The sequence below is a fragment of the Hevea brasiliensis genome, chromosome 1 (genome assembly GCF_030052815.1).
Source record: "Hevea brasiliensis isolate MT/VB/25A 57/8 chromosome 1, ASM3005281v1, whole genome shotgun sequence".
Classification (NCBI taxonomy): domain Eukaryota; kingdom Viridiplantae; phylum Streptophyta; class Magnoliopsida; order Malpighiales; family Euphorbiaceae; genus Hevea; species Hevea brasiliensis.
In genome coordinates this window covers 3,575,062-3,588,297 of record NC_079493.1, presented here as the reverse complement: position 1 = coordinate 3,588,297, position 13,236 = coordinate 3,575,062, and the positions used below count along the sequence as shown (strand labels likewise).

Genomic DNA, 13,236 nt, shown 5'->3' with positions numbered 1-13,236 from the left:
ATTGTGAATATAGAAGTGTGTTTTGAACCCTTTTGCAGGTTGGGTAGGTCCTAGGTATAGGGGAGACTCTGCCGGATTTTCGGCACGACTTAGGACGTACTTGATCTTTTTCTTTGTTTGTATTGAGTCAAATTTATTAAATAGATGTAATGTAATTGTCGTGAGCGGATGACCTTCTTCCTCCGCCCCGCCACAATAATTTGTCGTCAAGTTTGTGAGTAAAATATTAATTTTAATTGTAATTTCGATATTATTATATGTTCAGCATGCCCATGCATCACTTATATGCATATATTTATGTAGTTAAACTCTAGGCACGAATTATGTTGCATTCATAACTGTTAGTGTCATGAGTGTTGTTGTGGTAATTTGGAGCAGTGTGCGTGCGTTGGCGTGCGTGTGATGTGGTGTGGACTATGGATAGGACGGGGTAGTCACGGCTTGAGTTCTTCGCTGGGACCCGTTCCTTAGAGGGGTAGTCACGGCTTGAGTTCTTCTCTGGGACCCTCGATTTGGTTTATTAAGCGAAAGTCCGGCTTGAGTTCTTGTGGCACTGAGTTGGATTTAAGTTAGCTGTATTGGGTATCAGCTCCCAATATATTATGATTGATGCTACAGGGTGTGTGAGTGCTCCAAATTACCTTTTTGATGCTATGATGTGAATATGATGTTGATGTTGCATTTCACTCTACAGGGTGCATTAGTTACAGATAGTTATAGAGATTATGGTTAAAATTGATATTTTACTCTCTGAGTCGAACGCTCACTCCTGTTCAAAAATTTTTACAGGCCGCAGGAGGATATTTTATTCTGGGTTAACCTGCTTTTATACTTCGCAGGTTGTTTATCGATATTTGTGTAATTTTATTTACTCCTAGAATTTCCGCATGTGTTAGCAGTAATTATTTGAATTTGGTCTGTAATATTATTATCATATTGGACCTGTAAACTTAATATTTTAAGTCTGTTTTGATGGATTGAATGAGGGAGCTGAGCTCCCATTTATTATTATGTTGATGAGTATGTGGAGGGTGAGCTGAGCTCCCCAATGGATTGTTTATTGTGTTTACAGGTCGGGTGAGTCAAAAACTCCCCGTTGGTAAGTCCATTTTATGGCCGGACTCTGTCCGTTTGTTTTCTTGAAATTGGGCCCAAATGGGCCTCAGCATTGGGTAAATGAACAGTTAGGCTTACTACGGGCCTCGGGGGCTTTAGGCTGGCCTAGGTCCTAGTGCCGGTCCGGCCCATAGGTTGGGTCGTGACAATAACAACTTTTTTTTTTCTTATTATTTCTTTTGAACTACAGATATACAGAAGTGCAAATAACTAGTTTTATGAAACCTCTTGAATGTTAAAATCTAATGTAATTTGCTAAATGTAATAGGTGGATCTACGTTTGGTTCTTAGGAATATGATCTATTTGAAGCACAGTAGATGGAACAATTTCTTGACCATATTCAATAATCTCAGATTGAGAAGAAACTGCAACGATTTCAGCGAAAGTTGGTGTTCTATTATGATGGGAAGAGAAATCTGGAGAAGTAAATCGATTATTAGAATAGAAATCATCTGGGGAATCCATAGTTCTGTTGGTGGTTGATATGGGAGATGGATATGAGCTAACAGAAGGTGACATTACTTGCTTCTTTTTCCTCTTCTGCTTCACTCCAGCATGCCATTCCCTTATAGCATTTGCTGTTTGCTCTTCAAGTATTGCACTCTTGAATTGTGTTCCCATCTGTATATATATTTAAATATTAAATTATTAATCAAGAAAAGGGAAGATGTAATTGTTTTAACTCGTATAAAATTCAAATAATCTGTAAGATTGAAGTTTCAATTCTGTGTCAATCCGAAACCTGGGTCACTAGAGCATATAGAGGAAGAGTGATGTAGCTGCACATGATTTGAACTGTCACCCTGCAGAGATTAACCATATGCAACTTGTGAATTTCAATTTTTTGAAACAACCAAAACCATTTTCGTTGCTTATTAACAACTCTAATATAGTCGTCTTTATCTATTTATATTATAATCGTCTTCAAAATTGTGAAATTTTGAGTTTAAATTTAAATGAGCCAAAAAAAAATAAGTATGATAAATTTTTCCTATACATGTATTTTTGACACTTCATTTTCTCTATTAAAAATTTTCAATATATTAAAAAAGAAGTAGTGAAGACTAAAATTAGAGAGTTCAATGGATCCAACCACTTACGTTAATACCACCCTGACAACAATGGTCTCTTTGCGTTCATGGTAGCAAGATTTTATTCCGAATTGCAGCTGAGAAAGGAAGAATAATAATAATAATAATAATAATAATAATAATAATAATAATAATAATAATAATAATAATAACAATAATAAATATTAGATATTTATTTGCTTAATTTGGTGGGTTTGTGCTAAAAATTATAAACAAAATATATTTTTTAAAAGAAAAGAAGAAGAAGAAGAAGAAGCTACAATATGTGGTGATGGAAAGGGAAGTTATACCGTAACCCAAACAAAGAAGGCGAGCTCAAATGCATTCTGAAGAGAATTGATGATAAACAAAGTAAGTTAGTTCAATGATTAATGAATTAATTAATTCTAGAATTAGGTTTTTGTTTTGGTATTAGTGGGAGATTACCATAAACAAAGTATAATGCAGAAGGGTCAAGACAAATTTTGGGTGGCGGAACCAGAAAAGATTGTCATTTGGTTGCACTAGTGGGGCTCCCTTGATTATACTGTTCTGATCTTTGAGTTGGAGAGCCATTTTAGCCACCACTACTTCCAATTTGGTCCCAAGAATCAGCACTATCTGCAGCCATAAACAGATTAATTTATTATTTAACTCGTAATATCACTTAACTACAATAAATGATAATAAAAATAAAAAGAATTTGAATATTGGAGGACATACGATCAATGGGAGAAGTGATACCCAGAGATACACATGCCAACCTGTTTAATTCATCATGTAACTTTCAGTAATTGAATTGATTTTGTAAATAGGAAGTTTAAAAAAAAAGTTATATTTTTAGTTACTTAATTACCATGCACGTCCAAGAGCATGAAGATGACGACCACAAACCACATGAAGGGCCTGCAAGAAAGAAATTAAGAAACCATATATATAGGAATGCCTAATTATTAATATCAATACTGTGACTAATGGGGAAGATTATTCCATGAATTAAAAACAAAATAATAGATTGTTTTGTGAAAAATAATTTATATATAAAAATTATTTTTTTATAAAAATTATTTTTTAAGAAAATATTTTTTATAAAAATATTTTTATTATTGGATTGTGACGTTAAATTAATAATATATATATTTATGTTATACATGTATAAGTATTTTTATATCGGTAACAACTTTTAAGGTAATATAATGTTTTGATTATTTCTCTTATTTATACTGTAGGTAAAATAGTGTTTGTACTAGCTTTTAAAGGTTGAGAAGTAGTTCATAAAAAAATTATTCCCTCTTAATTTTTAGAGGTTAATGAAGCATTTTAACTAGAGTCAATATGATGATACCATTATTTTTACATTTATCGGTTAATTTAATAGTTATTTTTATCGATCACTTTTGTTTTAAATTACTATATAAATAGCTAATCACTGATAGATAATATCTAACAACTAACAACTATTATAATAACTAACTGCTAATGTTGCCGAACAATGCTAAAATTATCAAAATTTAAAAAATGACTTCACCTCAAAAAAAAAAAATTTCTTTTAAAAATAACTTTATTTTCTCCTTAATAAAAAAATTTCCATTAATTATTTTTTTTCTCAAACATTAAAAAAATATAAAATTATTTGTAAAAAAATATCTTTCATGAAACAAATTCAACCTTAATCTGTAATTAAATTGAACCACATATATATATATATATATAAAATCAGAACCTGATGCCAACGACAACTTTGAAATCATCCTCCAATGATCGCTGTATGTATTTTTGGAAATTGAAGGAATTATTATTGGACAAATGAGCCTGCAAATTTGGTGAGACAGCTGAGATTTAGTAACAAGCAAAAACAATCAACTATTAAACTATTAATTGATTAACTCAATGACATAATTCTATGAGTACTAATAAGTAATAACCAATAATATTGCGAATGAATTTTTTTTTTTCTAATTTTGATTTATTATGATCTTAAAATAAGTTATTTAATAAAATTTATTTATTAAATATATAAAAATTTCATACATTTAAAATGGAAATAAAAATTTCCCATTAAAAATGCTTACCGCGATAAAGCCATGGCGAAGAGTGAGATAATCGATTTTTGCAACCGAGTTGAAAAATTGCCGAAAGAAGCATTTCTGTATAATATAAAAGTTTAATACATAAACCCTCAAGATGGAAAAAAAAAAAAGAAGAAGTAATTATCATAGAATTTTTTTAATTAGACTCAATTTAATATGAATTTAAAACATAATATATAATAAGATTTATCTATAAAATATATAAATTTTATATATTTATATTTTAAATTAATAATAGATGAAATCTAAATGAAAATTTTCAATTACTATAAACTCACAGTCCACAATTGGAGGGACGTTGTTGTGCAAGAAGTCATGTGTCTGCGACCAAACGTGGTTTCTCTTGTGAATCTAAATCTATCAGGATCTGAAAATTTGAGGCAATAAAATGATTAAAAAATTTTAAATATTTATTTATTTTTAATTATATAATTAAAATTTTTAATTTTATTAATATAATATTTATTTTTTATATTTATTTTAATTTTAATAATCAGTTATTTGAAATGTGAAAATATACGAAATTACTAACATGTTGTGCTAGTTAGGATAAAGAATATATTTTATTAATAAGGCTCTATTTGTTTTGCAGAAAATATTTTTTAAAAAATATTTTTTAATTTTTTAATATTTGGAGTACTTAAGAAAATAAATTAACGAAAAATATTTTTCTAATTAAAGAAAAAATTAAGTCAATTTTAAGAAAATTGACTTCCTCTTTAAAAGAGAAAATTATTTTTATTTTCTAAATTTTGATAATTTTATTGAAATATGAAAACACTTATTTTTCATAAAATAATCAGAGTTTAAGTTATATATTTTTTATTTAAAAAAAAAATTCATCTCAACATAAGTAATTTTGTAGTATAAATTGTTAAAATTAAAATTAATATAAAAAATTAAAAAATTAAAAAAATTTAACTATAATTGAAATGCATGTAAGTATTTAAATTTTTACATGGCCTTACCATTAGCAGCTTGATATTCCACTGTCCTAGTCTCGTCCTCCCAGGCTTTCCAACGCCTCATCTATTACAAAATAAACCAACAAAATAATAATAATAATAATAATAATAATAATAATAATAATAATAATAATAATAATAATAATAATAGAGAAGTGGCTTGTGATGCCAAATGCAGATATGTTGAAGTTTTCATTTCTGTTCTAAATCTAATGCACGTCGAGGTCACATTTGCCTGTGTAAAAGATTTCATATCATATCATCCTCGCCAAATCAATTTTAATTAATTTATTGGGCTTATTATTGAGAGATTTATTTATTTAATTGCAGGCCTCGTTGTAATGATTTTTTTATTTCTAAAATAATTCCCACAAAGAACTAGTCAAGGTTACTGTCACTATTTGTCTACAAAAGTTTTGGCATTGACATCCTTCTTCCTTTTCCTTGAATAGAAAAAAATAATAATTCTATATGTTCAAAATAATTTATAATTGGAGGATTGAAAAAGAAACTTGCCATGCTTATCAGCATTAATAATAATAACTTGAAGAGATGAACTTAGTGGTATACCTTTGCTCTTCCCAAGGCCATGGTAAGAACACTATACACAATTTGCATTACTGCCAATACAAATATGAAGATGTTGAGCTGATTGATCCCATCTTGTGATATAAGAGATGTCTTTCCCTGAAATTAACCCATAATACATGAAAATAAATAAAAAATCAGAACTCCGTTTTGTTTCTTCACACTGATACCAAGAAAAAACATTTATAATAAGCTTTAATAGTATTGAAGTTGTCTTCAAGGTAGCAACAGATGAGTTTCATATACAAACTCTATTCATATGTATATATTTATACAGACCTTAGAACCACAGTAGTCCGAGGATCCAGTAGAGGCCTCAGCAGCAGCCAGAAATGTTTCTTGTAATGCTTTGGAAGTTTTGGTTGAGCTGTGATGACATGGTAACATGGTGGTAGCTACTTTGTTTGATATGCAGATTTTGATGATTGATCTTTGAGTTACTGTCAATAAAAGAGACATGAATCCCAGCACCATAAGCACTGCACTACCAACCAAACCAATTTCTATATCAGTTTCAAACCATAAACACAAGCACGCTCTCTCAATTATTGAATGATATCTAGAGCTCTAGCCCACCTGATTTTAGCTTTTCCACAGCTTCAAACAGAGCATTCTTTCTACGTTTTTTGAGCCACTGCATGCACCAATAATACATATTTTCAAATCAACACAAGAGCATATACACTTGACCTTTGAAAAACCACTGAAGTTCTTTTTCAGTGAAAATTTAGTCATCTCTGATTTGAAAGTACTTAGAAAATCTATGTTTACTTACGTGGCTAAGGAGATGAATCAAGTGTTCGATGAATAAGGAGATGGAGATAAAAATGAAGCAAACGGTTGCTAGAGCCCAAGTGGGTGTTTCTTGCAAGGAGCGGACTGAGGTTCCTCCCCCACCACCACCTGCCATATTTTTCACTTTTTCTGGTAGAAGAATCGATCAGCATGGAGGAGGAGGAGGAGGAGAGATTAATATACAAAGGGAATCAATTAAGTGGGTAAATAAAAGAATCAAGCAAAGAATAATCAAGGATATAAAATTTGGAGAAGTAGATTAACAAAAAGAAGAAGATGAAGAAATGTTCAAATCTTTAATGCCCATGAGACTTGGCAAATGGCAATTGAAGTCTTTGGCATGCATTGCTGGTGAAGGTAATATCTACATGACTTTGAAACATGACCAGGTATAAGCTTGGCCCAGATACCAACTTGGGGTGGTGTGGCGCCCAGCTGCCCTCCTATATTTGAGCCACTGGCAAAAATTACTATTTAATTTTTATATTTTAATAAAATTAATTATTTAATTTTTTTTATTTTAAAAAATATATTATTTAAATTTTTTATTTTTAATTTATAAACTATTTTATTATTAAAATAAATTTTTTTCTCAACTCAACTATATTCAATTGATGTAATTTGAATAACATAACTATTTAATCCATATAATTTTAAATTTATTAACTATTCAATCTCTATTTATAATTATTCTCTTTTCTTTGATTAACGTAATTAGCTAACAAAAAATTTATTGAAGGACTAAACAATTTACGGACTAAAAATAAAAATAAGAGATTAAATAGTAAATTTTTAAAATAAAAAAAATTAAATAATTAATTTAAATAAAATATATAGACTAAATAATAATTTTTCCTGCTTATCATTATTCTTTAATTTTCTTTACATTCTTAACTACAAATTATGCATTATTAGTGGTTTAGAATTTTTTTTTTTTTTGGGTTTTTCAAATAGGTAAAGATTCAGGATTATATATGCAATTACAGGTTTAACTGTCTAAGAGTAAATTAAAAAAAATCAATAAGATAAAAAATAATCCATCACAAATTAGGGGAATTATTTGACGCTCCTAGAAAAATTGAATATTCACATCTAAGACTATTTTTTAATTAAAACCTCACTATACTTAATAATTAGTCCGTAAATTAACCCATGTCTAAAAGTAATCAATGCTAATTATTGCACATAGTAAATTCCATTACTCCCTAGTCTCATTGTAATAAATGACTTAGAATTTTTTTTTATTCCACTTTATTTGTTACTTTAGAAAATCAAAAAAGTATTAATTATTTTTTTTTAATTTTACTCTTGCCTATTATTATTTCTAATGCATTTATCTCTTTTTAACATTTTTTTTACCTTCCAATGATACAATAAGGATACTTTAATCAATTATTAATATTTTTTTTTTGTAAAAATGATACTATTCAATCATTTTCTTAATTGATGTGCAAAACTCTTTAAAAAATTATTGCAATGGGATGAAGGAAGTATAAAATTATAGCCAACCAATCCACATAATTGATCGAAATTGACTTGATATTTACGTAGATTTAATCATTATATTTTTAAGTGAATCTTATATATTACTATGTGTAATATATATATATATATTCTCTAAGTAGAGTATAATTGATTTTGTTGTAACTATTATCCTTGCTTTTTTTTTTTATTAAGGAAAAGCAAACTTAATAATTACTTTAGATATTAAAAAATTCAGCCTATGCGCATATATGCTTTGTCAAAGTAAAATGAAATTAATATGTTTTAATATAAGTATTGAGTGCAGTGATAAAATCTATTGTATTCTCAATGAGAGAATTCTAATTCGATCAGTTTATACATCTTTCCTTCTCAATATCATATTTATATGTACATCACAATTGACACATTCATCATATGTAAAAAATAAAGAAGAGAATGTAGAGAGATAATTGACTTTAACTCAAATGATTCAACTCAAATACTCTTTGTAAAATGAATTGAATTTTGTGAAATTATCAAAGAAGTCAAATACACTGTGATTTGCAGAATAATTATTGTATAATTGCAATATGATTGACAACGATTTCGCCTGCTGATTATTGGGTTTCTGTTTCTTCTTATGTTAACTTTCCTTTTTAATTAGTTTTTGTGCACTATAAACATTAAAATATGACTCATTCAATCATTAAAAAATTTATTGGCGAAGTCAATTGCTTAGCCTTCTCTCCAAAATTGAATGTATAGAGAAGAAAACATGAGGGAAGCATTCAAATTTTATAACAATCAATTGGGGTAAATTTATTTGGGGAAGTAATTAAGATTAATTGTGATTTTTTTATTTTTAATTAATTTACTAATGCTTGTTTAAAAATAATGTGGTAGAATTAAGTTTCACCTTCAACATTTTCAAAGCCTTTGAAAAGTTCATGCCACACGTGAACGTCTTATAAAATTAATTAATTAAAAGATAAAATTAATTAATTAAAAAATTCGTGTGTATTTCAGTAATAAAATTTTACTAATTTAGACTCGATTCATTATAAATTTAAAATACAAAATATATGATATAATCTATTTATAAAATATATGAGTTCCATATATTTGATTTAATAATTTATTGGATTAACAAATTAATTTAGAAGCTCTAGTTTTTAATAATTTTTAATTTCCATTAGTTTTTAAAGCATTAATTTTTTTTATAGACATCATATGGTTACTATTATTATAAAAAAAAAGAAGATAACTAAGGTGGTATTTCTTTTATGAATTGTCCCTTCCTCTTTAAAATGTTTATTTAATTATTTTAAAGAAATATAATTTTTTTAGATGGTTTTAATTTTTGTCTTCTCTTTTCCTCTTCTCATAATAGCATTATTTTAATTTGTTGAGTATATTAAAAATTGACTTGCATGATAGAGAGAGATTATTATTGATAAAAATTCTGAATATAACTTCTTTAAAAAAAATTATCAGAACATTATTAAGAAAAAAAAATCAGTTAAAAATGGAAAGAATTGTTCTTACTATAATTGAAAAAATTGCAAACATTTTCCAACAAGGGCATTTGGTCTAGTGGTATGATTCTCGCTTAGGGTGCGAGAGGTCCCGAGTTCAATTCTCGGAATGCCCCACTTTTCGTTCAATTTATTATTTTATTTTCCAGCAATATAACTATTGACCGAGGATTTGGCATTTGGTTTCTCCATTCTGGTTTTCTTAAAATGTCACGGCCCAATCTATGGGCCGGACCGGCACTAGAACCTGGGCCAGCCTAAAGCCCCCGAGGCCCGTAGTAAGCCTAACTATTCATTAACCCAATTCTAAGGCCCATTTGGGCCCAATTTCAAGAAACCATCTGGACAGAGTCCGGCTATAAAGTGGACCTTTCAACGGGGAGTTTTTGACTCACCCGACCTGTAAACATAATAAACAACCCATTGGGGAGCTCAGCTCACCCTCCGCATACTCATATCATCAGAAAGATAAATGGGAGCTCAGCTCCCTCATCCTGTCCATCAAACATGCATACAATAATTTTACAGGTCCACAATAAGAACTTATATTACAAGCCCAATTTAAATGAAGGTTTCTAACACATGCGGAAATTCTAGAAATTCATAGAATTACACAAATATTGATAAACGACCTGCGAGGGAGAAAGCAGGTTAACCTTAAAAAAATTATCCGCCTGTAGCCTGAAAAAATATTGAACAGGAGTGAGCGTTCGACTCAAAGAGTAAAATATCAATTTTAACCATAATCTCTATAACTATATAAAACTAATGCACCCTGTAGAGTGAAATGCAACATCAACAACATTTTCATATCATAACATCAAAAAGGTAATTTGGAGCACTCACACACCCTGTAACATCAATCATAATATATGGGAGCTGATCCCCTATACAGCCCTCTTAAATCTAACCTGGTGCCAGCGAAGAACTCAAGCCGGACTTTCGCTTAATAAACCAAATTGGGGGTCTCAGCGAAGAACTCAAGCCGTGACTACCCCCCGAAGGATTGGGTCCCAGCGAAGAACTCAAGCCGTGACTACCCGTCCTATCCATAGTCCACACCACATCACACGCACGCCAACGCACGCACACTGCTCCAAATTACCACAGCAACATACATGGCACTTTCACAGTTATGAATGCAACATAAATCGTGCCTAAAGTTTATCTGCATAGATATATGCATATAAGTGATGCATGGACATGCTTAAACATATAATAATAGTGAAATTACAATTAAAATTAATATTTTACTCACAGACTTGACGGTGGTCACTGAGGCGGCTGGGCGGAGGAAGAAGGTTGTCCCGGCTCACCTGACAATTTTATTACAATCATTTAATAAATTTAACTCCATACAAACAAAGAAAAAGACCAAATGCGTCATAAGTCGTGCCGAAAATCCGGTAGAGTCTCCCCTATACCTAGGACCTACCCAACCTGCAAAAGGGCTCAAAACACACTTCTATATTCGCAACTCATATATCTACCATTCAATCACATCACACAGCCCCTCCTGGGCCCATCAACTCAGTCATCCATCACAATATGTAAAATTTCAATTTAGTCCTTATAATTGATCATTCTTGCAAAAACTACCCAAACAAGCTCTAAAAATTCTAAAAATTTGCCCCGCGGTCCTTAGCAATATTACTAGGCTATTGCAAAAAGAATCATAATTTTCTAAGCTACCACGAATATTTTATGGATTTTTAATCCTATTTAAGCACTAGAAAATTACGAAAAAGCAAGGTTTGGGTTTACCTTTGCCGATTCCGACTTCGGGAACGCGCTCGAAACATCTGATAATTGGGGGAGAGCCAAAACCTCGATCCAATTCGGAGACTTTTCCGGTAACGGGTCTGTCTGGCCGGAAATTCACAAACCCGGACAACTGTCGAATTTCCGCGAATTGAGGATACCTACACGAAGCCCATAACACGGGGGTTAGTACATAAATTTTTCAGAATTTTCTAAGCTCATTAAATGCTCGAAAAAACACTGCGAAGTTCCGTGGGACCCACCGAAAACGGTGTCGGAAAATTTTGAAATTTATATCCCCGTGAAGCTCTCGACGAGTGGAGCGCTCTGGTACTCTCGGTTTTCTCGTGGGGTTCACGGTTTGTGAGAAATCTCGCCCGAAAGTCAAAATGGGCTAAAACTTCCCGGGCAAAAATTGGACAAACCGCTCGATGGATTTCGGCGTTCTTGGTGTCTATGGAAAGCTCTCGCTGAGTAGATGATTTTAAACACAAGACCCGGTCCAATTGGTGGCCGGATCAGCCCGATTTTGGCCGGGAAGTCCAAGCGTCGCGTGCGCTGCGCGTCCCTTCAGAGGCCGTTTTCCGGCGTTCCAGGCGGCGGCCGGCCGTGGGGGAGGACCGAGGTGAGGCGCCGGTGAGATGGGAAGGCAGGGGAGGGGGCGGCGCGGCAAGGGGAGGAGGGAGGAGAGAGAAAAGAGAGAGAGAGAAGGGAGAGAGGTCGACGCGCGCGAGGAAGGGAAGAAGAAAAAGAAAAAGGCCGGTCCGATTCGACCGGTCCGATCTAGTCCGGTTCGATTCGGCCGGTTCGATTCGGCCGGTTCGATTCAGGATACAAAATTTTGAATTTTTACTCTGCTTCGGGACCGAAAACGAGGTCCAAAAATTTCGAAAAAATTCTAGAAAACTCAGAAAAATTTATAGATTCCAAATATATTTTTAGTTTTGCCACGTGGTCTTTAAATTAATTTTTAAAAATTATCAAAGTTTATATTTTCAGAAAATCAAACCCGATTTTTAAAATCCGAAAAATCTCAAAAAAATTTCCTAAAATTTAAATAAAATTAAAATACAAAAAATGCTCATAAAATAATAAAATTTAAAATTTTGGGGTGTTACATTCTTCCCCCCTTACAGAAAATTCGTCCTCGAATTTTACACAAGGCAGAATAAAGTACAGGATTACACATTGAACAGATAAGGGTACTTACTATGCATGTCCCGTTCTGACTCCCAGGTGCACTCTTCCACTGACTGACTCCTCCACAAAACCTTAACCATAGGGATCTGTTTTGATCTCAGTTGTCTCACTTGGTAGTCCACTATGGCTATAGGTTGCTCCTCAAACGTCAAGTTCTCTTTTAGCTCTATTACATCCGGCTGTAGCACATGAGAAGGATCTGGAATGTATTTCCTGAGCATGGAGACGTGAAAAACGGGATGAACATGAGAAAGGTTGGGTGGTAGCTCCAACCGGTAGGCAACTGCTCCAACTCTATCAGTAACCTCAAAAGGTCCGATATACCGAGGCGCCAACTTGCCCTTCTTTCCAAATCTCATGACTCCCTTCATTGGAGAAACCTTCAGGAATACATAGTCGCCTACTGCAAACTCCACATCCCTCCGTCTGGGGTCTGCATAACTCTTACGCCTCTTGAAAGTTGTTACTGCTCTCGATTAAGGGAACCATCTCTGATGTGTACTGCACTAGGTCTACATCATGCACCTTCGCTTCCCCCATTTCTGTCCAACACAGAGGAGACCTACACTTTCTTCCATATAGTGCCTCATAGGGTGCCACCCCTATGCTGGAATGGTAACTGTTATTGTAGGCAAACTCCACCAAAGCTAG

The 13,236-nt window shown here is 32.0% G+C and overlaps 1 protein-coding gene and 1 non-coding gene across 3 annotated transcripts; one reads left to right on the top strand and one right to left on the bottom strand.

Annotated features, from left to right (window-relative positions):
• Positions 1-1,279: 1,279 nt before the first annotated feature.
• LOC110667336 (MLO-like protein 3) lies at positions 1,280-6,997 on the bottom strand. 2 transcript variants are annotated; one of them, XM_058142794.1, is made up of 16 exons: positions 6,606-6,997; positions 6,407-6,464; positions 6,110-6,309; positions 5,813-5,929; positions 5,246-5,306; positions 4,556-4,644; positions 4,260-4,334; positions 3,911-3,999; positions 3,044-3,093; positions 2,911-2,951; positions 2,635-2,808; positions 2,499-2,534; positions 2,218-2,285; positions 1,860-1,920; positions 1,640-1,738; positions 1,280-1,533 (listed from the first exon to the last, which is right to left on the bottom strand). In XM_058142794.1, exons 1-16 carry the CDS (start codon positions 6,738-6,740, stop codon positions 1,417-1,419), a joined length of 1,470 nt encoding a protein of 489 aa, XP_057998777.1. In that variant the 5' UTR covers positions 6,741-6,997; the 3' UTR covers positions 1,280-1,416. The 2 variants fall into 2 exon arrangements, with proteins under 2 accessions (XP_057998777.1, XP_057998744.1); XM_058142761.1 differs by having other exon boundaries at positions 1,280-1,738; positions 6,606-6,996.
• A 2,671-nt stretch (positions 6,998-9,668) lies between these two features.
• On the top strand, positions 9,669-9,740 carry TRNAP-AGG (transfer RNA proline (anticodon AGG)). The gene has a single exon. It is a non-coding gene; the product is annotated as a tRNA-Pro (tRNA).
• Positions 9,741-13,236: the final 3,496 nt, after the last annotated feature.

Coding starts and splice junctions, on each gene's coding strand:
- LOC110667336 (XM_058142761.1), bottom strand. CDS start 6,740: ATGGCAGGTGGTGGTGGGGGAGGAACCTCAGTCCGCTCCTTGCAAGAA. Junction 5,930..6,109: donor CGGACTACTGTGGTTCTAAG/GTCTGTATAAAT, acceptor GGTTAATTTCAG/GGAAAGACATCTCTTATATC. Junction 1,921..2,217: donor GTTGTCAGGGTGGTATTAAC/GTAAGTGGTTGG, acceptor TAATCTCTGCAG/GGTGACAGTTCAAATCATGT.